Raw genomic sequence first — 27148 nt, forward strand, 5'->3', positions numbered from 1 at the left:
AAAATAAGCACAGATATGCAATGTGTATAAAATACTTCTGACCGTACTTGTAATAAAAGTTAACATAAAGGAAGGATCCTCAAATGGACATCTTCAATCAACAACTTTAATGCAATATCAATACTGTAAGAAATATTATTGAATGTTATTACTGCAGTTATAATGATGCAGATTATATGGCAGCAATAAAAGAATTTCTGTATCTCCACAAATACCATCTACAGTTCCACAACATCTCTTCTTTTGAGCTTCAATATGTGCAGCAAACAATGCACATAATTTAACCTATTAAATAACCACATTACCTAGATAGACCTAACATACCATACACAGATTAACGAATTAGAATATTTCCCTCAGCATGAATGCACTGCAACCTCAATAACTTTCTCGAGAACATCAAATGTGTCCATTAACTTGAAAGTACACTTCACCAAAGCTGCAAATTCAACAGTTTTGTGCAAAAAGCAGGTAGCGATTTCACAATGGCTTAAAAAATCAAGTATCCACTTCAATAAAGTGCTAATATTTAACTGTTTTACAAATATGACAAAGGAGTTGTGTTAAATTACAGCAAGATGCTGTTAAGTTGGGGTTTTGTGCCGTGCACATGCTCAGAAACAACGGGTAGGCTGTATGCCCAGAACACCGGCACAGTAAAGAAGTTGCTTCAGTGCTGCAGTGTTGTTTTCACAGGTACTTGAACGCGTCCTCTGCCTCTGAGCAGGATACTGAGGACACGAGCGTCTGACCGATCTCGCTGACAACGAGCCAGAGACCAGCTCGAGTATTTAAGGATCAATAATCTGAATGAATCTGAAATATTGAACGTCTGTTCTTCTGCCTGCAGGTCAATAAAAGCTGACTCATCTCTGAGCCTGTGGCTGGTCTGCAGAACGAGCTGCTGTTAGCAGGAAGTGAAGGGCGGATGTGACAAACCACAGAGTCATAAATGTGACAGCAGAAGAAGAACGACACGGAGCAGCTCTGAGACTGAAGGTTTGTCCGGCTCTTTACTCCTGCAGAGTGTTTCAGAGGAGAGCGGGCGAGCTGATGATGTCTGGATGTTCTACAGAGTGATGAAGACTCCGAGGGCTTCAGCAGCCTGCGGGGAAATAAGCAGGCTTCCTGTGATGCTGCTCGTCCTCCTGTCAGGCACGTACGCCTCCGTCACTCCTGCTGTCGCTCTGTTTGCTCGGCTCTCTCTCTATTTGAACAAAATCACTTTTTTATTCTTTGAATAAAAAATCAAACTGTCTTTAACTTCCTGTTTCTGTGTTTCCAGTCTGTGAATGTGACAGCGTGGCGGTCAAAGGTCACACAGGTCAAGACATCACTCTGCCCTGTAAATATGACAGGAAATATCACGGCGCTCTGTCAGCGTGCTGGCAGCGAGGAGAGATACCAGCCAGAGGCTGCTCCAATCAGCTGATCTCCACAGATGGACTCAGAGTGTTAACCAGAGCTTCCAGCAGGTATGAGCTGCTGGGCCGACTGGAGGACGGAGACGTCTCTCTGACCATAAAGAGCCTGACAGAGGGAGACGCTGGACGATACGGCTGCAGGGTGGAGATACCCGGGCCGTTCAACGATGAGAAGCATCACATCGATGTGAGCGTCGTCACAGGTGAGGAAGCTGTAAATGTAAAGACAACATCCCGTCGTATCAGGGTCAAGTGTTCCTGTCCAGAGCTGCATGTTCACTCAGAGACGAACATGCTCAAAGTGCATTTTCTTAGCTTACTAGCAGCTGAAGGTTCAAGTTAAACAACGGCTACAAAGAGCCCCGCCCCCACACAGGACAGTATCATGTGTGGTAAACAGGACTCTCAGGTGATTGGTCAGAAGTTCTCCTTATGTGGCAGAGATCCAGCTCACGTTTCTTCTTCTGCAACTTTCTGAAACACTTCTGCAAGCAACACTCCCGTAACCATGGCAACCACCTCTCGCTCCCCTCTCAGACCTGCAGGATGCATCCCATAACGGCAGAGTTGTGGCCCTGTGGTCTTGCAAGCATCACAAACCCGTCCACGTTCCTGTGAAGTCTCTCAGTCTTGTGTCTGTTGGTATCACAGGAACAGCCTACGTCTAAAACTCGATGCAGCATCAGCCTTACAGATGAAAATGAATCCCAGCAACGCCCAAACAGACCTGTTACCACGAGCACATCACCCACACACACGGTCCTGCTCTGAGGTAATCCACTCACCAACAACACAGAAGGAGGAAATGATTTCCCCAAACCTGCATCCTCACTGAAACTCGAGCTGTCCGTCTGTCTTTAGTCTGTCTTCCTGTGGACGGTTTAGGAAAACGACTCGAACAAGGACATTTTTAATAACTGGAGGTTCAATCAAACCTCAGTATTACCTTAAAATAGTGCCGATCACTTCCTGTGGAAATCTGTGCGAACTGATTGGACTGCAGCTTCACACACACAGTTGATCTGCTGAAGAGTTAAATGTGTGCCAGCTGGTTGGAGCCTCCCCGCTGTGGTGTTTCACGTCCGCTGTAAACTCAGAATGTGATTAAACATGAAGCTGAGCTGTTTCAGCTCCATCTACCACAGCAGCTTTGCATGACTGTCAGTTCATAATAATCCATCTTTGTCTTACACACTAACTTCCTGTAAAACTGAACAATTAACAACTCAAACTCTGTTTAGCTCCTCACTTCTTCACCACCGTCACCACCGTGGTGGGACAAACAGGAAGTGATGTCACAGCCACAGGCTCGATGCCGACGCAGACTCCGACCGAGGTAAGTTGGGCCTTTTTTTAATTCTCTTTTTTTAGTTCAGGTTAAATGAATTTCACAGAATTGTAAAAATGTGATTAATAAACATGTTGTTGCTTATTAATCACTGTGTTACGTTCAAACATCCACCAAAGTGTCAGAAATGAGCTCAACACGATCACATGTCGGCGACTGTGATGAGAATGTTATTGACACCCTCCTCTCCACGAGACGTCTGGGCCCGGGAGAGCCCGAGTGTCCTGGAGGGACGCTCCCTGCCGGATACACGACGGACGGGTGGAGGAACTGGAAAGACTGTCGATCGAGGACATTGAAGACAGCTACCTTTTCAAACCATGATAACAGGGTTGCTGATGGAGCTGGCTTGTAATAATTGCATCATCATGACTGCGTCTACATCGGCTCACCGCCTCACCCACCCCTGTTGCTTGTGGTGTTGTGACGTGAACATGTGTGTGCTCTCTGTGCAGAGGAGCTTCTTTTGTTTCTGTTCTCGTGCTGAGTGCAGGTTTCTCCCTCCTCTGCTTTCCCATTGGATTCTACATGTCATTGCTTTTCCACATTACGGGGTCGCGGGGGTCCAATTTTACTGCTGGTGTAGACTTTGCATGTGTCAAATAAAAGGATTGATTGATTGATTGATTGATTGATTGATTGATGTTCCTGTTGGTGTTTTTAATGGGAGGGACGTCCTGCTGCTGCTCTGACCTCAGCTTCACCTTCAGGCTGCTGATTGGTTCACAGGTCACATGACTTCATGTTTACAGGTGAGGATCACAGCTGTGCAGCAGGAGGACCACCTGGAAAACTTCATCTGGAACTCAGTGAGGCTGACCTTCATCATCTTCATCCCTGCTCTGCTGACTGCAGCTCACAGTCAGTACACACACACACACACACACACACACACACACACACACACACACACACACACACACAAACCTGTTTTCATATCTTAGTGGAGCATTGACATCATGCTTACCCTGGCGTCTTAATTGACTGCCTGACCCTGAGCCTAAACCTAACCAGACTGTAACCCTGACACTAAAACTACATTTTGAGTCTCAAACATGCCTTTTGTCCCCACAAAGATGTGTCACACACACACACACACACACACACGCACACACACACACACACGCACACACAACGATTGTTTCACGTGATTGTTTCCACCAGCTTCAGTCTGACGGTCATTAAATGTCGCCCTCATGTGGTCAGACTCAGGTATTACACCATTAAATATCTCTCCATATGTTTCCATTTCACATCAGACTGAACAAAGACAGACACCTTTTTTTAATCATTTATTTGATTAAATTCACCTGCAGGGGTTTGGAGGCGGGATCAGAGACTGCAGACGGACATCAGGCTGAACCAATCAGACAAGGAGGAGGGCAGTCCTCTGTAAAGATCCCCTTGAACAGCTGAATGAAGGGAACAGCTGATCATATCATGATTGTGCAGTCAGGTGCATTTGCTCCCACCATGGGGGCAGAGACCCTGTGGGGTCTGAACAGTTGAACAGTCAGCTGAGCCCTGACGGCAGCCCCACAATGATGTGCTGCAACAACAGGAGGACATCTCCACTTTACTGATGAATAACATGAACGAGCTGTGCGGATCAGCACAGACACTTTGAACACATTCCTGTAACAATTATTCAATTGACCTCGAGTCAGACAGATCCAGTCCCAGCATGCTTTGCTTCAGACTAATTAACTGACAGGAAGCAGCAAGTCACCAGTGTGGGTCACATCTGAAAGAACAGCAGCACCTGTCTATGTACAGCACTGCAACCTTCAGCAGAAGCTATGGAGGCTGGGCCCAGATGCATAAAGCTTCACGCTTTAAGCTCACGGCCGTAGACATGGTCCCAGCAGAGGCCACAGCCTGCTGACGAAGAATCTCAGTCCATCCATTCTCTTCTGCATTTCCACTTCAGGTCATGGAGCGGTTGGAGCCCATCCTACCCCCTGTACCCCCTGGACAGGTATCAGGTTTAACTTCCCACAGACAGGACAAAGACACGCTGTGGATAACATCTAATGGTGTATGGTCTACCTTACAACATGAAGCGCCTCGCTGCTGTGGGGATTTGACGCCATATAAATAACACTTTCCTCGTCTTAACAGATGTGCTATAAATAAAATGTGTCTTACTTACTCCAGATGCTACATATTATAAGGTAGAAACCCTAGAGGCGGTCTTTACTGTCACGTCTGCTGACTGCAGCTTCTTCTACACTTTCTCCTCTGACAGCACAAGAAAGCAAACTCACCAGGCTTTAAAACACGATTTACATCATCTGAGGTTCTCACTGAGAGAACAGTGCAAGAATGTCCCCAAACTAACATGATCAATAATAATTAATCATTCGTTTTAAATCAAATAGGATAATAAAAATGATGATACTGATGAAGACTGGTGAATATTGTGTTGATGATGTGACTTGAACGAGCTGCTGCTGAGTGATTGTTCTTCACTGTGTAATACACGCCTGCTTCCTGACTTTAGCAGCAGTAGTACGACCCACTCCAGCTCCCACTCCAGCTCCCACTGCAGCTCCTACTGCAGCTCCCACTCCAGCTCCCACTCCAGCTCCCACTGCAGCTCCCACTCCAGCTCCTACTGCAGCTCCCACTCCAGCTCCCACTCCAGCTCCCGCTGCAGCTCCTACTGCAGCTCCCACTCCAGCTCCCACTGCAGCTCCCGCTGCAGCTCCTACTCCAGCTCCCACTCCAGCTCCCGCTGCAGCTCCCACTGCAGCTCCCACTGCAGCTCCTGCTGCCAGACCCAGTGCAGCTCCCACCAACAGTCCCACTGGACCAGCTGCAGCTCCAACAGTAAGCTCGGTGCCAATCGCAGCACCGCCTCCAGCGGCAGCTCCAGCTGCCCCGAATAAACTCGTTGTTCCTTCTGCTTCATATCTTGCTTCAGTGGCCGTTAGCCCAGCCTGTCCTCCTGAAGTAGCTCCATCTCTTTGGTTATAGCATTCTCTGCCTTCTCAAACATCTCGTTGGTGTAGTATCTTCCTCCGGTTCCCTGAACCATGGTGTTGACCTTCTCCAGCAGCTCTCTGACCTGAGCAGGATCTCTGCTTCTGTTGTTAAAAACATGCTATCCTCCACCACACTGACGGATGAAGTCATGGAGAGCTGGAGTTTCCCTGATAAAATTTCCTGTGGTGACTCTCCCACGCTCCAGGTCATCTCCACGTGTGAACAAGGCCATGGTGTGAATCTCTCTGTGAATCTGTCCACACGGAGCAGCAAAGGAGATGGCTGTCCTGACCTCTGTCTTCATCTCCTCTTCAGTTTGAACATTATCAAACACACCTGGAGTATCGACCACAGCCAGTTTTTGACCTTCAAACATTTCCTTCTGACACTCTGAAGTTACCGAGTTCGGAGATGGTTTAGATTCAAAAGCATCGTCTCCTCCTAAGATGGTGTTTCCTGATGCACCAGATCCAGTTATTAAGGAGCACCATCCTGAGGTCTGGTTTCTCTTTTATCTCTTTCTTTTGTGGTTCCTCTGACTCTGTTAAAGAAAGTAGAGAACTTCAGTGATTTCACCACATTTTGCAACTGAGGACTAAGTCACGGTGAAGCCACATTCGCAGTGTGAGAACGTGTTTGACCTTCCTGATTTCCATTTCTTTTATTGTAACATTTCCATAACGTCTCAAGCACCAGATAGTTTGTTCTCACCACAGTTTATTGAGGAGGTACAGAAAAACAGGCCAGGAGGAGGCGCTTCCAGGCGCCCTGACCGTCGTCTTCACGTATGCGCCGAGTGGCGGTTCAGGGTACCCCGCCTTCTTGGAGTCCCTGGGTGGGAAAGACTCACTGGCAGTTGTCCCCACTGGCCCAAGCAGTCATTAGGTTTAGGGGAAGTCACTTTTTCACACAATATTTATGCATTGATCAAACTTATATTTTTATTTGTCTTAATTAAGAGTAAAATGCTTTATTATTATGAAATGGAGAAAAGTTGTTTATCTCTCTGATAGTTGTTAATCGCGTCAGAACATTAAGATCTTTCACTCTCTTAGCTGTGATGTAGAGGTGGCCCTATCCCTGCCCCACGTCACACCACACATCATACTGCATATTTTTCTATTTAAAGAAAACATCTGGATGTGAGTCTGAAGCTCAAGGAGAGCGAGGCTCGTGTGGCCTTCCCACTGACGGCTTGTTTTTCACAGACTCGCAGTATCGACGTTAAATCTTTGTCTGACTTCATTAAATATACTAAATTTATTGTACAACGAGGTGATTCAGGAAATGGAGCTGCTGCATCTGTCACTGAAAAGACACCAGAGATCAAACTTTGAGTTTTAAACACGTCTCCTCGTCAGAAAAGTCGATCTGATCGTTTAAACGTGAATCTGCCGGAGACGAGAGAAGCTACAGAGGTTTGTACTTGCTCTCTCTGCAAAAGTGTTGAAATCACATTTCCTCCTCGTGTCATCCACAAAGTGCTGCCATCGAGGGTTTGTTTGAACAGTTAATGTTTACATTGGTTGTTTTGCTCCTGTGTTTAGATCATATTGTACAATAAAAACTACAGAAAAACATCAACTATTGTAAAAACAAAGGAAACAGTGAGAGGAAAAGATCAAAGACAGATGAAACCTAAGAAAGGTAAAGTGAGTGTTGAGTCTTATCACTCTTTAATCACACTCATTTTCTACATTGCTATTTTTAAATGTTCTTGCCGAGTCGCTTGTGTTTGCTGGCCATGTTCGTCTTTTACAGTTGATGTGTGGTTTGTGTCTCTGTTGAATAGTTTCCTCTTTGTTACACCACAATTTGAGTCAGCTGTTAGCGCCTCCCTTTGAATAGGAGGAAACAGAAGCAGGTAGTTGTTGGTTGCACGTCAGCAGTTGTGTAATTTAGCGACTCCATCTGTGTGTGGTACATCACTGCTGTAGTGTGCGTGCAGCAAAGCACAAAGCCTGTGATCAACAGCCATTTTTCTGCTGCTGTTACAGATCTTTGTGAAGAAAAGTGAACGTCACGCTCGCCGGACAATCCTGCAGGTGCTGTTTGGACGGGTCATTTATCCCTGAATGCTCTCGGTCAAACATAGCGAGCTGCGCTAATGCTTGAATCACAGTGCCATTAGACCTAATGTTACACTCAGTAGCAACACTAGGACCCACGTTTCTTAATCCCTGCTTATTTCCTCCCTAATGGGGTCCCTCACACTTCTTAAATACATTTACAAGGACATTAGGTTTAGAAATCAAATGAACAGCTCTGAGGTTCCTTTCTTTAAGAAAGGGTAGGATTGCCCCTCACGGTCTCTAAATGAACAGCGAGGTCAGTTTATGATCATTAATATGCAAATTCTCATGACCACTGATCAATGTCCATGAGTACCATTCACAGAGAGGTGGGGAATGGCTGCAATCACAGCATGTAAGATGGTGACAGATGTACCCTTAGGCCCCTCCTCCATTCAGAGATGGTCTTTCCCTTTTCACGTAAATGGCCTCCTTGACTCCGCCCTCAAACCAGCGTTCCTCCCTGTCCAGGATGTTACATCCTCATCACTGAAAGAGTGTCCACTGGCCTGTAGGTGTAAACAGACTGCAGAGTCGTGGCCTGACGAGGTGGCTCTGCTGTGTTGTGCATCCTCTCAGCCAGAGGTTGTTTGGTTTCCCCGATGTTTAAATCCTGGCACTCCTCCTGCACTTAGGCAGCAGCTGACTTCCTGCATCACCTGGAGCTTTCTTTAGGTGCCTTCCTAGCTTTGACAGATGGGAAACCTGCAGTCAGCTGAGACTGAAGAAGTCACCTGATGATGACGAAACTGTCACAGTCTGGCTGGCAGACCGTGGGGAGGTGGGGAAACAGGACCCAAACGCCGGACTCTTCAGTGCAACAGTGTAAAACTACTTCTCCCTGAAATATTCATGTAAAGTTTTAATTATATTTTCGTTGTTTTAACCCTTCAAATCCCAGTGTTATTACATGAGCGCCCTGTGTTATAAGCCCCAAAAACCAAAAAACGAAACTAAATATTTCCACAAAAAACCAGTTGAAGTAATATGTGATTGTCATTATAAGTAGGCCTTTAGATGGACCAAAGATTGGCACCAACATACATTTTGACCTGCCATTATTTTTTTTGCATTTTTTTTGCAATTTAAAAATTAAAACTTCAAGGCCCTGAGTCTTCATTGACATCCAAGAAAAGAAGAAAAAATAAAATCATATGATGATAATTTGGGGTTGAAAAATAGCGTTTATAATGGAAGTCAATGGGCAGAAAATGGTCCCCAGGGTGATGGGTGTGGGGATTTCTGCTGCTCAGCCATTTTAGGCTGATTTAAGGAATTCACACTGGAATATTAACATTGACAGGTAAAAACTATCCTGTGGCAAGTTTGGTTATATTCCACTGAACACAGTGGAAATGGCAGCCATTTAACACATAGCAGTGGCACAAAAAGGTCCCAAGAAGGCAGGAAGGTTAAGCTGAGTGGCTTCTGTTAAACACGTGAAATAAAAACCCTGCAGAGACAAACAAAGACGCATTAATGTGTCTGAAAAAGTTTATTTAACAGAGAGAAGATGAAGTGTGTCATAAAGCTGGAGCAGTTCTACTGACGCAAACATCAAACTGAGTTTCTGGAGTTCAGTCAATTTGTACATTAACATCTTAAAACAAACAAACAGCAAATATTTTGATTATTGCTGAAGAATTAAAATAAAAAACAAAAACATTTGTATTTTAATCATTTCAGAAGTCAAGAGAAAGAGTTCATCGAATACTGAACAAACTTCCATCCATCCTCTTATCTTTATTAGGGTCACAGGGGGCGGAGCCTATCCCAGTTACGCAGGTGGAGAGGCGTGTACACCTGTACAGGTCCACAGCCTGTCGCAGGAGAAACATGAGAACATAAAAACAGTTTGGTGTTGATGAGAAAATCAAACTTGAACTGTTTGATTTCATACCTGCTGTGTGACAGGAGGTCAGAGGTCAGCAGAGGTGCCGAGTCAGCAGGTCCCAGAGGCAGCAGCAGCACAGGAGAGTCGAGCACGCCGCCAGACACGACTTCCTGCCGCCGCCCTGATCCTGCTGCTGATCCACCACGTAAACTGGAAGGACAGGAAGTCACATGACTAAAGCCTGCAGGATGCATACCCAGTATAACAACCAGTTATGACGGCTCTACAGTTTTTTCTATTTTGGGATCCGTATGATGTCATAGAGAGGAGAAATCCTTGTATGGCCATCAGAGAAGCCCCGCCTCCTGTTTGTGAGGGACAGCCAATCAGAAAACCTTGTTTTTCTTGTTTTATATGTATTTTCTTTTATGTGGTTATGTGTTCATGACGACTCAGACTCGCAGCTGCTGAGGTCGTCTGAGCATGTGCAGAGGAGGGAGGGTGGAGGCTGAGGATGGAGGAGGAAGATTTTTCCCCACTATGACACACTATGCTGACCCTGCCTGAGCTCTCTGTGTCGTGACCTTTGACCTGCCTGCGTGTTTTGGTGGGTACGAGGCCCCTGGGGGCCCGTCGAGCCTGCCCTGGTAGGCCGACTGGGTCCCAAAGGTGCTCTGTGGGGTCATCGGAGCCATGTAACCTGGATGTTCATGGTAATAGGACTGAGGGAAGGTCTGCAGAGGAAACACGTGGTTACCATAGTAACACTGATGGTCATGTGACAGTTCGTTAATTTGAAGAAAAATTTATTTTCATGCAGTCAAAGAATTTTAAATCCTAAAACTGAAAAGAGGCTGAAATATAAAACCAGAAGCTTCATAATCTCTGATGATCCTCAGGATGCTGCAGCAGTGCATGCTGGGTACCTGGTACGGAGAGCTGGGGAAGAAGCCAGGCTGACAGGCGAGAGCTGTAAAGAAACAACAGGATCAAAACTTAAAGCTCAGTCTGAGAAATGAAAACAGCTGATTGGCTCAGATTCTGCAGGTTTCCTGAACTGAATTCTTCTGTCCCAGCCGCCTGTGAACGCACCTCAGCCGCCTGTGAACGCACCTCAGCCGCCTGTGTGCCTGCATCCTCCCTGCTCCACCCTCCTTCCTCCTCTTCCTCCTCCTCCCTGCTCCACCCTCCTTCCTCCTCCCACCTGCTCCACCCTCCTTCCTCCTCCACCCTGCTCCACCCGTGTGAGTAAAGGCAGAAGAAGCTCATCACATAACTAAACTTTAACTAATGACTTTAATAAAGGCTGTTGCTGTGGCAGTGATGGTCCGTGTTGGTCAAGTTACTTGAAAAAAGTAATTAGTAATTAATAACCAGTGATGGGAATAACAGAGTTACCAACGGCGTTACTAACGGCGTTACTTTTTTCAGTAACGAGTAATCTAACTAATTACTATTCCTATCGTTACAACACCGTTACCGTTACTAACAAGGAAATGCGGTCTGTTACTGTTTTTCAACAGACGGCTGAAGCTGTGTTCAGCTCACTGCAGCTTATATCAGCTGCAGGAAGTAGCTGTAAGAATCAGGACGCTGCAGCTTTAAGCAGCTGCGCTCCTGCGGACGGTAACCATCACTTTCTGGCACAACAGCTGGAGCTCAGGGGGCAAAACAATCGCACGAGTGCTGCTGTTTGACTGAGGAAGAATAAAGGAGTCGTGGTCAATCACATGACCACTTACAGACAAAGCAACAAGGTGACATGTACCAGTTTATAAACTGTGTTGATCGGCCAGTAAAACCAGAGTCATGATAAACAAGATAACAAGTTAAAAGGTTAAAACTAATAAAGTTTTAAAAAGAGACTTTTCCATTTGATTACATTTTGTATGATGATGATGCAGAAAAAGCAGAACTGGGCTGAAAGATCTAAATCGTGTTTTTAAAAAGTAACTAAGTAATTAATTACTTTTGAAAATAAGTAATCAGTAAAGTAACGGGATTACTTTTTGGAGGGAAGTAATCAGTAATTAGTTACTGATTACTTTTTTCAAGTAACTTGACCAACACTGTATACAACAGTCTTATTTACACTCTTTCAAATAGATGCAAGTAAAACAGCAGAAAGAAGTAAAATCAAAGCCTCAGCAGCTCTGAGTCGCTCTTAGATCTGTTGTCACCTGTTTAGCAGGAGTGGGGCGGGTGGAGGTTTGCCCGGTGCCACAGCCGTCATGTCAGTGGGCGGATCCGGCACTCGGTGCTTGTTGGAAGTTTAGGGGTTTTTTTTCGCTGTAAAAAGAAGTTTTCTTCCCACGCACAGCGGACACTAATGTTTTTGTCACTTTTTATGGAATCAAACTCAAAGTAATGTGATTACATCCACGCTTTAAACGCTGCACGCTCATACTCTCTCTGCACTCGATATATTACCACTGTTGATCTGCACACAACTGTTGTCACGAACGTCGCGCTCGCTTACGTCACTGTCATGAGACATTCTCGCAATAAAATCACGGTTTTAGCAACGCAGGGTTCCTACGGGAACGGTAATCTAATTAGCTTTATTCCAATGGTAATCCCTTACTTTACTCGTTACTTGAAAAAAGTAATCTCATTACAACGCGTTACTGCCCATCACTGGTGATGGCACATGCCAACCTTTGACCTCTGTGGCTGAACATGAAGCCAGTTTTGTGTCTTTCAGAGTAAAACTTGTGCAGCGCTGTTGCACACAGGAAGTGATGTCAAAGATAAAAGAAGACAGACCTGGAGAGAAGACGGGGGCCGAGGGGCCCTCAGGGAAGTGAGGACGGTACGGCGGAGGCTCGGCGCTCATCCTGGAGGGACGGTCGGCTGATGGCGTCGCTGTAGAAGAGGAGAGCAGAGACACTGAGCGGCTGTCTGAGCGTGGATGCTGACGCGTCTCCTGAGTCAGAGTCAGGTCAGTGAACGCTGCCTCACAGCTCCATAATCCAATCTGCTGCCACAGACCTCCACCTCTCTGTCAACACTGTTTTTATTCATGCTCAGGATTGTTGGTGTCAGCTGAGCCTTATTACCGTCTGCACAGCACAAAACTTCCAGCTGAGACACAAAGAAGCTTTCAGATGTTTGAACGGGGACTCAAGGTTTCCCATAATTACTTCAGAGCTTCAGTTTAGTCGTCATTACTTTATTACCAGACAACTTGTAGCAGAAAGTTCATTTTAACCAAATAACCAGACTCCATTCACGAATCCTTCAATTTAAGGTTTCACAAGCAATCCTAAGAATTCCAAACTAATTCATTTTACACTTCTGGAATTTTACAGTTTCAAAGTGTCGTCTCTTCAGTTCGTCTCTGTTTAACCCACCTCACTGCAAAAAAACGTCAGAATCCAGGAAACTTTGACCTCAGTCTGCTGCCCGCCTGTAAGAAACCTGCAGTCATCACAGAGCCTTTAAACGTGTGGTTTTTAAATGGAGTCTGGTGTGACAGAATCTGAACTCACCTTCCAGCTGAAGACAAACTTCTGCTAAATCATTGATTTTCTCTCCGGTGAGCTGACAGACGACTGACGGGCTGAGGAGGGCAGACAGCTGCCAGAGGCAGAGGAGGTGAGGTCAGAGGTCTCCTCCTCCTGCTCCTGCTCCTCCTCCTGCTCCACTGATGGTGGCTTCCTGTTTGTTTTTCTTGCAGCGTTTGGGCTCAGACTAGTTCACAGGAAGCCAAATAAAGTCTGCAGCTTTCAGGAGTCACCCTGGAAACAGCTTCAGAGATATCTGCTCATACAAACTGATCACTGATCAATAACATTCAGCCTCATCTCTTTATTTTTTTGTTGATAATTTATCATCTTTGAACGTATTTTAATTTTTCAATATTTTTCATTTTTGGTTCTGTTTTTCTATCTTTTTTACATTTTTAATATTTTATTTTTCACTTTTTAAAATCGTTTTTAACTGTTTCTGTTTTATTATTTTGTTATTTGTTGTCTTTGTTTTACACAAACAATAATAATATCGATTTTTCTTTCCCATTATATGTGTTATTGTTTCATAGATAATAATGTTTTACATTTGTATTAATAAGATTTATTATTTTATTAACATTTTTATTACTTGTATGATTTTTGTGCTTACTTTTAAAATATTTATATTCATTATAAATGTTTTTTACATTTTTATTTAATTTAATGTGTAAAAAATAAATACAATTTTTTTTACATATAAATGTTATTTCTTTAAACAGCTGTTGCTCGAGTTTCATACCAGAAAAAAATGTTTTTATCAGTTTATTATTGGTTCATTTATACATGACATCATTGATCACTTTTACTGCGAGGAAACAACGACAGCCTGTCAGATGCTCAGAAACTCAATCTTACCTAATAACAGTAAATACAGCACAGCTTCTATTTAAGGGTACGTCAGCCAATCAGGAAGCAGAAGGAGAGTCAGATGTCACTGTGGGCGTGGCATTTGTTTCAGTTCATGCCTGCATGCAAACTGCTGCTTTCAGCACAGGAAACAGGCCAGTTTATCTTCAGTCTGTTTCTCCAGCGCGTGTTCATCGCCCTCTGGTGGCCGAGTTAGTCAGTGCAGCTTTAAAACACGATAATGAAGCTCAAAGCAGAACAAACAGACGCGTCTCTACAGTTTTTGCTACGTGTCCTCTGTTTACAGGAAGTCTTCCTCCACCTTGGATGTGAAGCGGTCCTTTTTACTAACGTGGGCGGATTTTCACTGTTACCCTTTGAGCCGATCGCCACCTCCTCTGCTCCTCCCTCGTTTGTGCTCGTTTGTGCTTGTGGTGGTGACAGACCCTGGAGAGCCGCACAGAGTTCAGGTGAGGCCGTGGCAGTCACTGCCACGGCCTCACCTGAACTCTGTGAGTAACTGTGAGTAACTCTAACATCATCAGTCACACACAGAGACTGATGATGTTACCTCTCAAATCAAACGCCTCACAGTTAGGAGGAGCAGATGTGACTCCGCCCCTCGAGGGGAGGAGCTGTGACGACAGGAAACAAGAAAATGAACTTCAGTTACGACTCATAACCTCGGTTCTATGTGCACAGATGGAGCTGAAGGGGTCAAAGGTCAGGGCTCAGCCTTGTTTATGGTGTGGATGGATGCTTTCAGCGATGAACCTGCTAGCCTTTAAACTTTCGGACGTGTTGGTGGAGGTTTTGATTGATTTCGTCCTTCACTCATCCTGCTGATCAATCACAGCGACTGATTCAGGTGTGTTTGTGGTCCAAGCATCGTGTTCTGGAGTTGCTGGTGATGTCACTCAGCCAGGCGGACCACCAGAGCCCTATGTGCACAGAGTTCAGCCAATCAGAGGCCGGTCTGGAGGCCCAGTGTGGTCAGGGGTAACATATCTGGAGAATCAGCTACCCTAACCCCTGGGGGCTCTGGTGGTCCCGCCTTCATCATTAGGACGTGGCGGCCTGTTTGTTGCGGAAAGTTTCAAAAAACGCCATCATGCCCTTCCTCACACTGCTGCTGCTGCCGCTACCCTTCGCCATCCTCTGCGCCATCATGCTGGAGCTGCTGCCGCCATGGTGACGGGATGTGAGGGGAGGGAAGGCGGCGCCATCCATGGAGTTGGCCCGTTTCACCTTTGACGGGTTTGCACGCCATGATTTGGTCCTTGGGGGAGGAGTCTGAGCCACCAGACACTTCTGATACTGGACCTGAAGGAGCAACAGCAGCCAACAGAGGGCGCCAGAGGAATGATTTATTCTTATGATCAATATTTATGCAATATATCAACAAAGTCCTCAAACCAAAACTCTGAGTGTACGTCAGGTGATCAGTGTGATGTCCGTGACATCGCTCACCATGCACGCAGCCTGGACGGCCTCGGAGATGATCCCAGCGTCCGGTTCACACCAGAACACGTGACATTCAAACTGCTGCGTGCCGCCGTCCACGATCACTGCGAAGGTGTGGCTGTCGTGACCGACGCCCAGGAAGGTGAGGAAGCGTACCTGACACTCCCAGAATGGCTCGTCGCCGTCCTGTCAGCACGACAGGAGGAGGGTTAAACACAGCCATGATGACCTTTGACCTGAAGTCTATGTGCATCGAGGACTGTACCTCTCCTTTCCACAGAGACAGGACGTTATCGGTGACGTGGATCACGGTCGGCTCCCAGTCGTCTCGGTCTGTGGAGTTCATGATGCTTTCTATCGCTCGGTTCAACACCTCCATACCTGCGACACACATCAGCGACCTTTAACCTTTTAATCACACAATATTAAAACACTCCTACTGGTTACACTAAACATTCACAGAGGGTTTTATTTCCACCGAGGCCCTCCTGATCGGAGACCTCAACATCTGCGATCGTCCACGTCAGATGTTCCCTGTGGCGCTTCAGGCCAGTTTCAGGTCGCTCAGCTGAGCCGTGCATCTCCAGGTTTCATGACCAGGACTCACCTGGTCTCATGTTTGGGAGCCGTGTATAAAAAAGATCCTAAATAATTAGAGCAGTATTTTGTTAAGTCGCTTGAATTAAAGCTGAAAGTCTGCATCATGGTTGTCTGATGATCACCTGTATGTGCGTGCTGTACATGAGTGTATATCATGGTCCAAAGCACCAGTGTTTCCAGTGAATGCATATTAATGGTTGAGCTCAGCCCAGGTGTGACAGGTGTGTTTATGTCCTACCCATGGCTCGCGACACCGGCAGGTTGCCGATGTACTGGACCTCAAACTTCTGCACCTGCTGCCGCACTGCCTCCAGAAACTCCACTGAAACGACAGCAAGATCAATAATCAGCCAAAATTAGTGCAGGACCAATCAGAGCGCAGCGTCTACACTAAGGACGCACGGCAGGTGACTCACCTTGTCTCGGCAGGTCCTCAGGTGAGATGCTCTCCATGGTCAGGGAGCGGGACGGCCTCATCAGAGCCTTCTCAGACATCATCTAAACACAGAGTGTAGCGGAGTAAAAAACGCTGACCTCTGACCTCTCAGGTAAACCAGCTGACCCACAGCTGCAGGTGACCCTGAGATGTGGGTGACCTCCACTGACCTTTGAGCACATCTCATGCAGCGCCGTGGCGATGGCTTTGGCTGGAGCGTCGCAGCGAAACACGTGACACTTCAGCACACAGCTGTCCTTATCCCCCGCCACGAAGGCAAAGTCCCTGAATGCACCACACACACACACACACACACACACACGCACACACGCACACACGCACACACACACACGCACACACACACACACGCACACACACACACACACACGCACACACACACACACACACACACGCACACACACACACACACACACACACGCGCACACACACGCACACACACACACACGCACGCACACACACACACACACGCACGCACACACACACGCACACACGCACACACACACACACACGCGCACACACACGCACACACACACACACGCACGCACACACACACGCGCACACACACACAGGCACACACACACGCACGCACACACACACGCGCACACACACACGCACGCACACACACACACACGCACACACACAGCGGACCGATCAGGTGGTGATCAGCAGCTGAACTCAGTTAATGACCCTGACATGTGGAGGAGGCTGTGAGTGTAAGGGTAGTGGTTTACCTGTCCCTGCCCAGGTGTGAGGGGGCGTGGCAAAGAAACACAGAGAGTTAGTGTAAACAAACCGAAGCATGCAGGAGCACAAACCAGGAGTTCAGGTCAGCGAAGCACAAACACAGGAAGCGGGGAAATACGCTCTCTGATTGGCTCACCTGCCATTGTTGCAGCCCACCCCCCAAACACGGATATTGATGATTGGCTGACAGTGCAGGGGGGTGTGGTCTAATGGGTCCAACAGGGTCAGGGTGTCTTTTTTCAGAACTAGCATCATCTCGCGGCCCTGCAGACAGACAGGTGGATGGACAGGTGATAAACAGGTTCCACAGGACACACGTGCACTTCCTGCATCCTGCCACAGGAGGGCAGCAGGTGTCTCACCTCCCCCCAGGCACCCAGCCGGTCTCTCTGCTCGGGGCTGCTGCAGTGAGACAGCTGCTGGATGACGTTACTAACAGCGAGGCTGCTGCGACCAGGAGAAAGGTCCTCCTCCTCCACCTGCAGCCAGCCGAGGGAGCGCACGGCAAAACACTGGACAGGTGGAGGGGGAGACAGGTGGAGAGGGAGACAGGTGGAGGGGGAGACAGGTGGAGGGGGAGACAGGTGGAGAGGGAGACAGGTGGAGGGGGAGACAGACAGTAGGTTGATGGGTGACAAACAGAAACCAGGACACAGAGGCAGAGAGATTAAATCAGATTAATGCGCAATAAAACGAGGTCGAGAGACACAGACACAAACAAAGAGAGAGAGAGAGTGAGATTAGCGCAGATTAGAGCACCAGAATAAGTCCTGGACCAACGAGGACCTCTCGTTTCTGTGTTCAACACGTCGTTCCAGAAACCTCTCCATCATTTTCATCATGTTCACACAGGAAGTCGAATGTGCCCTTAATTTATTACCTGTGTAAATGAACCATAACCACAGGGGGCGCTGTGGCCCCAGTCAGAGTTAAAGTGACAGAGTTTTTATTTATTTGACAGAATCAGGTATTATTAATGTTGCTGTCTCACCTTGGAGTCGGGGTCGTGGTTGGTGAGGTCATCTTCGTGCCACGAAGACCTGAGAAACAAAAACAGTATCACCTGCACAGGTGTAGAGTGCAAACAGCAGGTCCTCATGATTACAAGGATCAGTGTGTCCTCATAAGTCTGCAGAACTACAGTGAGGACCAGGGTCGGGGTCCAGGACACACCTGTGGGGATGTTTGTAACCAGTGGGGACAGCTGTGACGGGACTTCAGCTGTACGAGGACGTGTTTACAGTGAGGATGTGTGTCCACTGTGAGGATGTGTGTCCACTGTGAGGATGTGTGTCCACTGTGAGGACGTTTAGTCGTCATTCTTTAAAGGACAGCTGAGTGTCCTGGACCTGGACACCTTTAAGCTGTCATGGTGGGAACACATCACCCATACTGCACATGTATGTGTTACCTGTCCTCAGGTGGTCCTTCTGTCTCCTTGTTGGAGCTCTGCTGTCCAGCCTCCTCCTGCTGAGACACCACAGAAGAAGAAAAGCCTGAGGTGACCGGGTCAATCTGAGCAGGTTTACTGGAGCAGGTCTGCTTCTTCTCACCTGGGCATCGAGCAGCTGCGGTGTCCCTGTAAGACGGGGATGTTGCCACTGGGTGGCGCCGGTGGGAACGTGCCAGTAGTACGTTCCCGTGGAGTCTTTGATGGTTCTCCAGCCAGAGGGAAGGTCTGGGTCCAGCAGCAGGTTCTGGTCTGTCCAGATGTTGTCTGCAGGGACACAAAGCAGGTAAATGTGAACTGTTTAAAAGATGGAGCAAGCTTCTGTCTCTGAGAACATGGGCGGGGCTTAAACCTGCATTCAATCTGATGGCCACCAGTGGGCGATGTGTGTGGTTCCTGTTCTGTTCATGAGTCGCTCTATCACACGTGTGACAGACTGGAGCATCGACAGGAGCACGCTCATTGGCTGACAAACTGTGATCGACTGATTAGCCAATGAATGTGCGCCTTCACATTTAGACCCTTTTGTATTGTCTATATCAGTAAGTATTTTTAACAGCGCCCTCTGCAGGTCACAGCAGTGGATGTAGCTGGCGACCGCAGCCGGCTGCATCGGATCGTCAAAGCAGCTGCCGACACCATCGAACATCTCTGCCTCTGCTGCATCTTTCACAAACGCTGCATCAGTCAGGCCTCCTGCATCGTGCGTGACCCCTCACACGACTCTTTTCTCCTCCCTCCCATACGGCAGACGCTGTTGCAGCACCGGGGCCGATCCTGCAGACTGCGGGACAGCAGCTGAACTCACCACAGGCTCCTCCCCCCCACACACACACACAAACTGTAAAGTGACTCTATTGGACGCCACAGACCACTGCTGGATGCTGCTCTGTGGACAGTCCTGCTTATGTTGATCACTTTGTTTCACACTGTGAAGCTGCTACGTTGGTCATTCTAAACAAAGTCACTTTAAATCTCAATTGTCAATTTTAGACTGTTATTAACCCTTTTACCTCAAAGTGTACATTTACTCCCCTTTATATTTTTAGATTTATTCTTATTCGTACTCTTCCTATATGTTGTTCTTGTGCTCTGTATGGAACGTCATCTCGTCTCCATATACCGAACTGTACATGGCAGAGATGACAATAAAGTTTACTTTGAGTTTGAAAACACTCGTTGAAGATTTTACAAAATCTTAAATATTCTTAAATTATTTTAGTCTTCTGTTTAAACCAACTAGCACCCCGTGATGATGATGATGATGATGATGAGTGTTACTCCATCCATAAATGCGAGTCAGGGTTCAAATAAAGCACTAGCCAAAGTAATCCCATTACTGCACTCATCTCTAATCGTGTCGTCAAACTTCTTTCAGATGTGAAAATGTTCAAATGTTCTGAACTCAGAGTTCAGACAAACATTCATTTTGTGTGCAGCTGAAACATGCTGCTCACTGTCAGCTCCAGCTTTGAGTCCACAAACTGAGCTCAGACATCCATCACCTCACAGCTGCTTTAACCTGCGTCCTCATATGTGCACATCACATTTTGGGTTATTTAGACCAAAATACTCAATTTTGCTCTACAAGGGCCTGATGTCCACTTACGAGGACATTATGCTGCTACTGTAATATCGAAATTTTAAACAAATATCCTCATTTTTCCTTAAAAACAAAAATCAGGTAATTCTTTGTTTTTACATTCATCAGGTCCCAATCAGCCCAAATATCAAAGAGAGATTAAAAATGCTGCTGTGGAAGAGTTCGGGTCGTATGGGGTTAAAGCACCGCTCTGCCCATCATCAGATCAGGTATCGATCCCGGGACATCAGCACTGCTGTCTGCTGCAGAGGACACGTCCATGCACGCGCAGTCAGCGCTGACACATCACAACTGCATCGGTTCACTTTGAAAGCAACGGCACTTACAATCATTTTAAATTCAATGAAGTGAGCGGTTGCATTTCTGTATAGACACATTCAGCAGCTCACGTTTAATGAAAGCGTCCTTTTAAAGGCAGCTGAACGCTCTGTGATTGGCTGCTCTCTGCACTGAGTCAGCGATGTTCAGATGTGCGTCCGTGGATCTGAAACGTTTTCTCAGGCGGATTCTGAACGAGCTGCTTCTCTGGTTCCCTGCAGGGTCCTGGGTGGTTCTGGAGAATCATGAGCCTGAACATAAGTTTGTTTCCACGAGCTGTCCCCCGAGCATGGACACGTCCACCACCTTGTGTCCTTCAGGCCTCCTGCTCTGCTCTCACACTGCTGACTCTCTGAGCTCTGAATCTTCCTGTTTTATTCCTGATATCTCTGTAAAAACTACAACAGGAGAGGCCGGCGGTGATCGGAGGTCACGCTGCGTTAGAGGAAGAGAGGAAACCGGAGAAGCTGTGAATAATTAATAAGTGCTCCGAGACACCAGACACTGAATGGGCTGATTAAAAGACAACGATACGATCAGCCTGAGACGGGGAGGCGGGGCCATGCTGCTGACCAGCAGAGCTGCGGCCTGAAAGTCGTTCCCACAGCAGAGCACTGATTGTGTCAGACGACAGTTACCTGTGATTGGGAGCTTATACACACTGAGACGCTTACATTCAGTCATGTGGGGGATTTAATATTCCTGGTATATAATCACACGTGTTTCAGATTAAGATGAAAGTTTAAAGTCACGCTCATCCAAACCTTGATTTTAGTCTGTTTCCCCAAACAGGGAGAGACGCCTGCTGAGCATGAACTAAAGGTTTGTCTCATAAATGTTCATGTTGAAGCTGAACGTTGAGCTTCTGCTGGTTCAGGACTGAGACGGCACCAACGACTGAGATACGAATATAAGAAATACTTTGATTATCCCGTGTTTGGGAAGCTTCCTTTACAATAATAATTGTAAAGGAAGCTTTACAATTAAGCTCTATATGTTTAAACCACATATAGAGAGACTTGTAAAGAAACTGAGACTTAAACTTCGTTTTTCTTTTGCAGTAAAAAAACGTCTTGTCACTGCAACCTTTTTATCTGTGTTAGATTATGGTGACATTCTGTATATGAACGCTTCTTCTTCATGTCTTCTAATGTTGGACACGATGTATCATGCTTCCTTGAGGTTTATTACCAACTGTAGATATCTGACCCATCACTGTGACTTGTACTTAAGAGTAAAATGGCCTTCTTTGGCCATTAGAAGACAGGGGCACTGGTACACTTTTATTTACAAAGCTATGCTAGGATTGCTGCCTCCTTATATTTGTACTTTGCTCACAAGGACAAATAGTGGTTCTTACTCCTTACGTTCAAATGATCAGCTGCTGTTGTCTGTTCCCCTTGTCCGCACAGAGCTGGGGAAGAAAGCCTTTGTGCACTCTGCGCCTTTTTCGTGGCACCTGTTACAGAAAGACTGGAAACTGACTGAACTGTTGTCTTTAAATGTTTTTAAAACTAAACTCAAAGGCCTACAGACTGCCTCAATAATGTGTAATTGTTTTCTGTAATTTTAACTTTGTTTGTTCGTATGTATTTGTTTGGAAATGTGCTGCCTCTTGGCCAGGACTCCCTTGAAAAAGAGGTCTTTGATCTCAACGGGACATTCCTGGTTAAATAAAGGTTAAATAAAAAAATAAATAAATAATAATAATAATAATAATAATAATAAGAGAGACTCCATCTGTTGGTCAAAGTTACAAATTTTTGTTATTTTTTTTCTTTTTGTTTGTTTTTTCAAGAAAAAAATCCGCCTTAGCTTTTTATTCATTTTCTAATCTGTATTTGGGACATTATTTTGTACATGTGTGACCCGGCTGTTTTAAATGGTATGAATAATAGAAATGAATGATGTACCGCGTTACGTATTTAAAATACAAAATATGAGTAACTGTATTCCGTTACAGTTACCGTTTAAAAAGGTGGTATTCAGAATACAGTTACTTTGTTGAAATAAAGGGATTACACGGCGGTACTTCCTGTTTCATATGTTCGGCTATGCCCTCTCTGTTTTTGGTTTCCACGCCCCAAACAAAACGAGGCTCTAATGTCTGTGTCTCAATCTCGCGGCCCATGTCACCTCTACTTGCAGCCGCATGATGATACGAAGGAAGAAGTTATTCACAAAAATGATTTAATATGAAGGCAACAGGCAGAGTGTTACGGGCATCGCCCTAAAGCAGCGGTCCCCAAGCCCCGGGCCTCGGACCGGTATCGGTCCGTGAGTCGTTTGGTACCGGGCCGCAAGAGTTGAGGCTCAGGTGTGAAATGTTTGGTTTTCAGGGTTTTTATCATTTTTCAGCGTTATTTTGTTATCGTTTTTATCGTTTACTCGGTTTTCCTGGGTCTTTTCACGCGTGTTATGAATAAATCTTCTTTTTTTCGGTACCGGTACTGGTTTTATTTTGTTGTATTTATCCGCGACACCTTAAAGGCCGGTCCGTGAAGATAATGTCGGGGATAAACCGGTCCGTGTAGTCCGTGCTGCAGGGAGAATGGACTGCTGTACCCGTTATGGGTCTGTGAGCGAGGAGGGAGAAAAAGGAAAAGTAGGAGCTGTCACCGAGCAGAAACGGGAGCTGGAAGCATGTAAATCAAATCAAATCAAATCACTTTTTATTGTCACATCACATGTGCAGGCACACTGGCACAGCACATGCGAGTGAAATTCTTGTGTGCGAGCCCCACAAGCAACAGAGATGTGCAAACACAACAACACAAACGAGCAAAATACAAGAATGGCCAACCTGAAACTAATAAATATATGTACAATATATAATAGTGTATGCATTTCTGGATGTGTATACTAAATATTTTCCTACGTGTGTGTGTGTGTGTGTGTGTGTGTATACACATTTTTACAAATTAAATAGTAAAAAATAAATAAATAAATAATAATAATAATAAAATATATAAAATATACAGAGTTGAATATGTGCAGAACAAGTGGCATTTATATACAGTGTGGAGTGCATAATGTTGAAGTTCCAGTAGTGAAGCTGAGGTGTCTATGACGTGTTCAGCAGTCTGATGGCCTGGTGGAAGAAGCTGTCTCTCAGTCTGCTGGTACGGGACCGGATGCTGCAGAACCTCCTTCCTGATGGAAGCAGTCTGAACAGTTTATGGCTGGGGTGACTGGAGTCCTTGATGATCCTCCCCGCTTTCCTCAGGCAGCGCTTCCTGTAGATGTCTTGGAGGGAGGGAAGCTCACCTCCAATTATCCGTTCAGAGCACCGCACTACTCGCTGGAGAGCTTTGCAGTTGTAGGCGTAAATATAATGTAAATATAATAATAACCACTGCAGCCAAACAGGGAGCCTGACGAGCCCAGCTGTAAGTAAGCTGTTAAGACTCGACTATACGCTGTGTTCGTGTTTTCCTCTGAAACAATAAGTTCTGTTGCAGCAGCCTTTCAACGCCTCTCTCTGTCTCTGCTAGCAAAGTTGACCCAGACAACAAAGCAAAGCTAGTTTTCAGCTACGAGCCGACACGAACCCGACGTATTAGCCAGAGGTCCCTTTACTACGGTTCGGAGCCGCGGACCTGTTTTCTATACGAGATCACTGCAGAAAGTGCAGCCTTACCTAATGTCCACCTACTGTTACTCATTTATATTAAGATTTAAACATCTAGTTGTGTTGGTGTGGAGAGTAACCTTCAGTAATAGTAATAAATCACAGCAATAGGACATTCATGTAGTTGTAAAAAAGCATGATAATATATTAAGTAATCCAAAGTATTCAGAATACGTTACTGTCATTGAGTAACGTAACGGAATATGTTACAAAATACTTTTTGGATTATGTAATCTGTAATCTGTAGTGGAATACGTTTCAAAAGTAACCTTCCCAACGCTGCATATATATGAGAAACGATGGCAGCTCTGAGTCTGGTCCAGCCCTGGATACAAACAGCTGACTTCACAGGCTGTGACCTGAGCGTCCTGTGTGCCGACTGCAGCGGAGCTTTGGCTCATGATGACCCTTTAAAGACGAGTGATGGAGGACAAACACCAGCGTCCTTCTTTAGACTTTGTTGTGTTTTCCTGTCCCTCTCTAAAATGTTTTTGGGCCTAATGAGCCTGATGAGGACCCCGAACACCAGAAGGTCAGTCAGTTAGCCAGTAAAGCTCACAAAAAAGGTTGCATTAACAATAAAAACACTGAAGACTATTTCTGCTTATTCTGTTACTTTTCCTCCAATCAGCACTCATATGCTGGTTAGCTGGAAGACTTAAAGTGAGCATTTAGGTTATATATCCAAATGCTTCGCTCCGTGTAGCCACGTACCTGCACAAACAAACTCTAGAGCCAGGCTAGGGCTAACACATGGTATCATGCTAACAGACCCCAAATAACAACAACAACAAATGTTCTTAAATATCTGTGAACCTGTGTACCCCCTCTCTGCCTCCAGTAATATTTCTGTTTATATTTATACATTTGACAGCTTAACGTTGACTACAGTGATGGCTGTGCTGACAGATCTGCTGCAGCTGGATAATCCACGTTGACAGTAACTGTGTGAAAGGTGCACCTGCTGGCTACATACATGATGTACTGACACAGACTGAAGCTAAAGCTCTAAGGTTCAATCATGACAACATGCTAACACAACGAACATAAGCTAACAAGTTTAGAATCACGAGTCTGTGTCAGAGCAGTGAAGCTAAAAGGTCAGAGGTCATGAGATTATGCTAACAGGCTGCAGTTTCATTTTTGTGGACAAACACGTTAGCAGGTCCTGGTTAGGCAGCAGCATCACCAGGACCCCTGTTTGCATGTATGTGTGATTGTGTGTGTCTTACCATCATAGTTGACTATAATGATGGCCAACATGTAGTCCTTGCCCATCATGGCTCCGCCCTCCAATACGTGTGTTCCAATCAGCTGATCACCAACACACACATACACACGGGCCCAGAGGACGGTTGTTAACGTCTTCTCCCGTTCGCCTCTCTCTCTCTCTGTCTGTCTTTCTCAGTGTCTCTCGTTCCTCCGGCTGTCGCTCTCTCCGACGACACCATCAGTCTTCTTCTTCTCCTCCTTTGTGCTTGCCCAGCGTTTGTTTCTCCCTCTCTCTCCCTCCTCTCTGCCTGATAAACGATGCTGCTTGTCCTCCTCTCCTCTCTGTCCTCCCTCTCCCTGACTCTCCTCCTCCTGCTGATGTCATCACTCCCCTCCCTCTCCTATCTCACCCTTCACTGTAAAAAACTCAGTGTTACTACTGTGGTCGTGTTCACATAATGTCTGGTAAACAGTCAACTCGAGGCACTTCATATTGTACAGTAGACCCTACAATAACACATACAGAGAAAAACCCAACAATCATATGACCCCCTATGAGCAGCACTTTGGCGACAGTGGGAAGGAAAAACTCCCTTTTAACAGGAAGAACCAGGCTCAGGGAGGGGTGGGGCCATCTGCTGTGATTGGTTGGGGTGAGAGAAGGAAGACAGGATAAAGACATGCTGTGGAAGAGAGACAGAGATTAATACTCCTCCAGATTTGGAGGTCTGATTCTCATTCCCACTGTTTCACACTCGGCTGCAAACCGTTCCAGTGCGAGCTGGAGGCCAGCACTCCATGAAGCCAACAGAACCACATTTTTTTACAAAAAAACAAAGAAGAGACTCTGAGACCACCCAGTGAAGCCTTCAGACACTTCGCTACGCCTAGACGTTCTGTCCATAAAAGTTATGAAGAGAATCGATGACAGAGGGCAGCTCTGGCTGAGTGCAACACCCACTGGAAACCAGTCTGACTTATTGATGACTACGCGGACCGAGGTTGTATTAGGATGGCATGGCCTGCTTCAGAGACAGGGATGATAAATATGAACAAGTATCTCTGCCTGGTTTTAGACATCCAGCAGTTAATGTCATCAGTGCAGCTGACAGAGGTCACATCATAAGATCATCTGCACGGAACAGCAGGAGATGTTGTGGTTCGTTATGATTGTACCAAGTGGGAGCATGTAGAGGCTAAAGAGCAGTGGACCGAGGACAGAACCCTGAGGGACCCCTGACTGGAGTGTGATTACTTTGACCGTTAGATATGGTGACAGGCAATTCATTTTGTTTGTTTTCAAATCATTTGCTGAGAAATGAAAGATTATAAATGATTAATTATCAGTGGCTCTAAGAGGTGTGACACAGATGTGACAGGTTGGTGGGGTCGAGTACAGAGACTGTAACTGATGAGGAACTTCAGGTGAGAAAGTTTAAAAATGGTCTTGTGGAGTTGAACCTCTATTTCCTGGATCAAAGTTTCACTTTTCACTTCACTAACGGGAGCACGATACACGGTTATTAGTTTGACTTTCACAATAAAATACTCCAGAGATCAACTAATGACTGCATCCAGGTTCATTAGTTTGTTTACAGTCTCGCTCTCTCTTTATTTCAGGCTCACTGCGTGTCTCACTACGTCA

The 27148-nt window shown here is 46.0% G+C and overlaps 4 protein-coding genes across 5 annotated transcripts; 1 reads left to right on the forward strand and 3 right to left on the reverse strand.

Annotated features, from left to right (window-relative positions):
• Positions 1 to 1263: 1263 nt before the first annotated feature.
• Positions 1264 to 4733, forward strand: LOC146700974 (T-cell immunoglobulin and mucin domain-containing protein 2-like; the record flags this gene model as incomplete). The annotated part of the gene is made up of 4 exons (XM_085471263.1): positions 1264 to 1627; positions 2666 to 2760; positions 3525 to 3633; positions 4089 to 4733. Coding segments are annotated over 4 exons (648 nt in total), but the record flags the coding sequence as incomplete, so codon positions are not given.
• A 1145-nt stretch (positions 4734 to 5878) lies between these two features.
• On the reverse strand, positions 5879 to 7506 carry LOC146700975 (GTPase IMAP family member 9-like). Its single transcript, XM_085471337.1, has 2 exons — positions 7482 to 7506; positions 5879 to 6216 (listed from the first exon to the last, which is right to left on the reverse strand). The coding sequence occupies exons 1-2, from the start codon at positions 7504 to 7506 to the stop codon at positions 5879 to 5881; spliced, it is 363 nt and encodes a 120-aa protein (XP_085327463.1).
• A 1806-nt stretch (positions 7507 to 9312) lies between these two features.
• LOC146700976 (uncharacterized) lies at positions 9313 to 13643 on the reverse strand. The gene is made up of 7 exons (XM_085471259.1): positions 13158 to 13643; positions 13020 to 13075; positions 12433 to 12531; positions 10593 to 10636; positions 10262 to 10400; positions 9733 to 9876; positions 9313 to 9652 (listed from the first exon to the last, which is right to left on the reverse strand). Exons 3-6 carry the CDS (start codon positions 12500 to 12502, stop codon positions 9758 to 9760), a joined length of 372 nt encoding a protein of 123 aa, XP_085327385.1. The 5' UTR covers positions 12503 to 12531; positions 13020 to 13075; positions 13158 to 13643; the 3' UTR covers positions 9313 to 9652; positions 9733 to 9757.
• An 814-nt stretch (positions 13644 to 14457) lies between these two features.
• On the reverse strand, positions 14458 to 25865 carry apbb3 (amyloid beta (A4) precursor protein-binding, family B, member 3). Of its 2 annotated transcripts, none has more exons than XM_085471197.1 (12): positions 25524 to 25865; positions 18843 to 19006; positions 18701 to 18756; positions 18281 to 18329; positions 17652 to 17801; positions 17426 to 17553; positions 16695 to 16809; positions 16505 to 16586; positions 16327 to 16410; positions 15754 to 15869; positions 15495 to 15674; positions 14458 to 15347 (listed from the first exon to the last, which is right to left on the reverse strand). In XM_085471197.1, exons 1-12 carry the CDS (start codon positions 25570 to 25572, stop codon positions 15087 to 15089), a joined length of 1434 nt encoding a protein of 477 aa, XP_085327323.1. In that variant the 5' UTR covers positions 25573 to 25865; the 3' UTR covers positions 14458 to 15086. The 2 variants fall into 2 exon arrangements, with proteins under 2 accessions (XP_085327323.1, XP_085327322.1); XM_085471196.1 differs by having other exon boundaries at positions 18701 to 18759.
• Positions 25866 to 27148: the final 1283 nt, after the last annotated feature.

This window comes from Copadichromis virginalis, linkage group LG10 (genome assembly GCF_057382275.1).
Source record: "Copadichromis virginalis isolate Kocher_CV1m ecotype Utaka linkage group LG10, C_Virginalis_male_GT1.1, whole genome shotgun sequence".
Taxonomy (NCBI): domain Eukaryota; kingdom Metazoa; phylum Chordata; class Actinopteri; order Cichliformes; family Cichlidae; genus Copadichromis; species Copadichromis virginalis.